We start from the raw sequence: 920 nt of genomic DNA on the forward strand, positions 1-920 counted from the left end.
GAACCCTCCCTGGCCGCGCGCGCGCCGGTGAGCGCCCGCGGGAGTGCGCGGGAGAGCTGGAAAGTTGAAGAAACAACAAACTCTTGCACATGACAAGAAACCAGGACAGCACGGGGTCTGAGCGGAGTCCAAACATTTATCAGGCTCCCAACTGGTTCCAGAGCTGAGCTTAGAGCCCGGGGGAATTGTGGAGGGTGAGGATTGGGCCCGGCTCTAAAGTTCTTCCAAGGAAAGGAGTGGGAAAGAGGCGGAGGGGCGGTAGTGGTGGTGGAGGAGGCAAAGTTGGATAGACTCGGAAGTTTGGAGATGAGGAGGGAAAGGAAAGGGAGGGGATCCTGTAGGCCCGAGCAGCGGAGACCCCGAGAGCCCTCCTCTCCGAATGGGGCTGTCCCCTCGGAGACCCCCGGCCTCGCCTCCTTGGCTGCAGGACTCCGGGCAGGGCCGGAGGAGCTCACTTACTTCGGGGCTGAAGCTGCTTTGGGCCGAGCTGAGGGAGGCGAGCGCAGTGGCGAGCGCGAGCAGGGGGAGCAGCAGACTGCGGGCGGGCGGTGGGGTGGGAGACATGGTCCGCGACCGTTCGAGCAGCCGGGCCGTGCGGGCTCCGCGGCGGGGCCCAAGCCCTGGGGTCGCGCCGCCACTCCCTCGGGCGCCTTTGTCTTCGGGAGGCACTGAATTTGGATTCCTAGAGCGCTGTCCACTTGGAGATGAGGCGATTGTTCTTGAAAGCGCCTGTTTGCTTGTCCTCTCTTCTCCGTTTTTTGATCTTTCTTCTGCTTAGTAGGCGAACTGGATCGCGAGCCCTCTCTGGCTCTCTCCTCTGGTCCCTCCCTTCTCCCACAGCCTCTCCTCCGCCCCCGCCCCAATGCCCTCCTTTCCCGGTGCGGACGTGGTTGTTTCAGCCTGAATCCAATTACAGCCCG

At 63.0% G+C, this 920-nt stretch overlaps 1 protein-coding gene across 1 annotated transcript in view; it reads right to left on the reverse strand.

Annotated features, from left to right (window-relative positions):
* MMP14 (matrix metallopeptidase 14) overlaps positions 1-790 on the reverse strand; it is a 10,960-nt gene extending 10,170 nt beyond the window's left edge. The window contains exon 1 of the mRNA XM_006913611.3: positions 460-790. Within this exon, the coding sequence (XP_006913673.1) occupies positions 460-564 (105 nt within the window). The 5' untranslated portion in view covers positions 565-790. The remainder of the gene's footprint in view (positions 1-459) is intronic.
* Positions 791-920: the final 130 nt, after the last annotated feature.

The sequence above is a fragment of the Pteropus alecto genome, unplaced genomic scaffold, assembly GCF_000325575.1.
Source record: "Pteropus alecto unplaced genomic scaffold, ASM32557v1 scaffold335, whole genome shotgun sequence".
NCBI classification, from domain to species: Eukaryota; Metazoa; Chordata; class Mammalia; order Chiroptera; family Pteropodidae; genus Pteropus; species Pteropus alecto.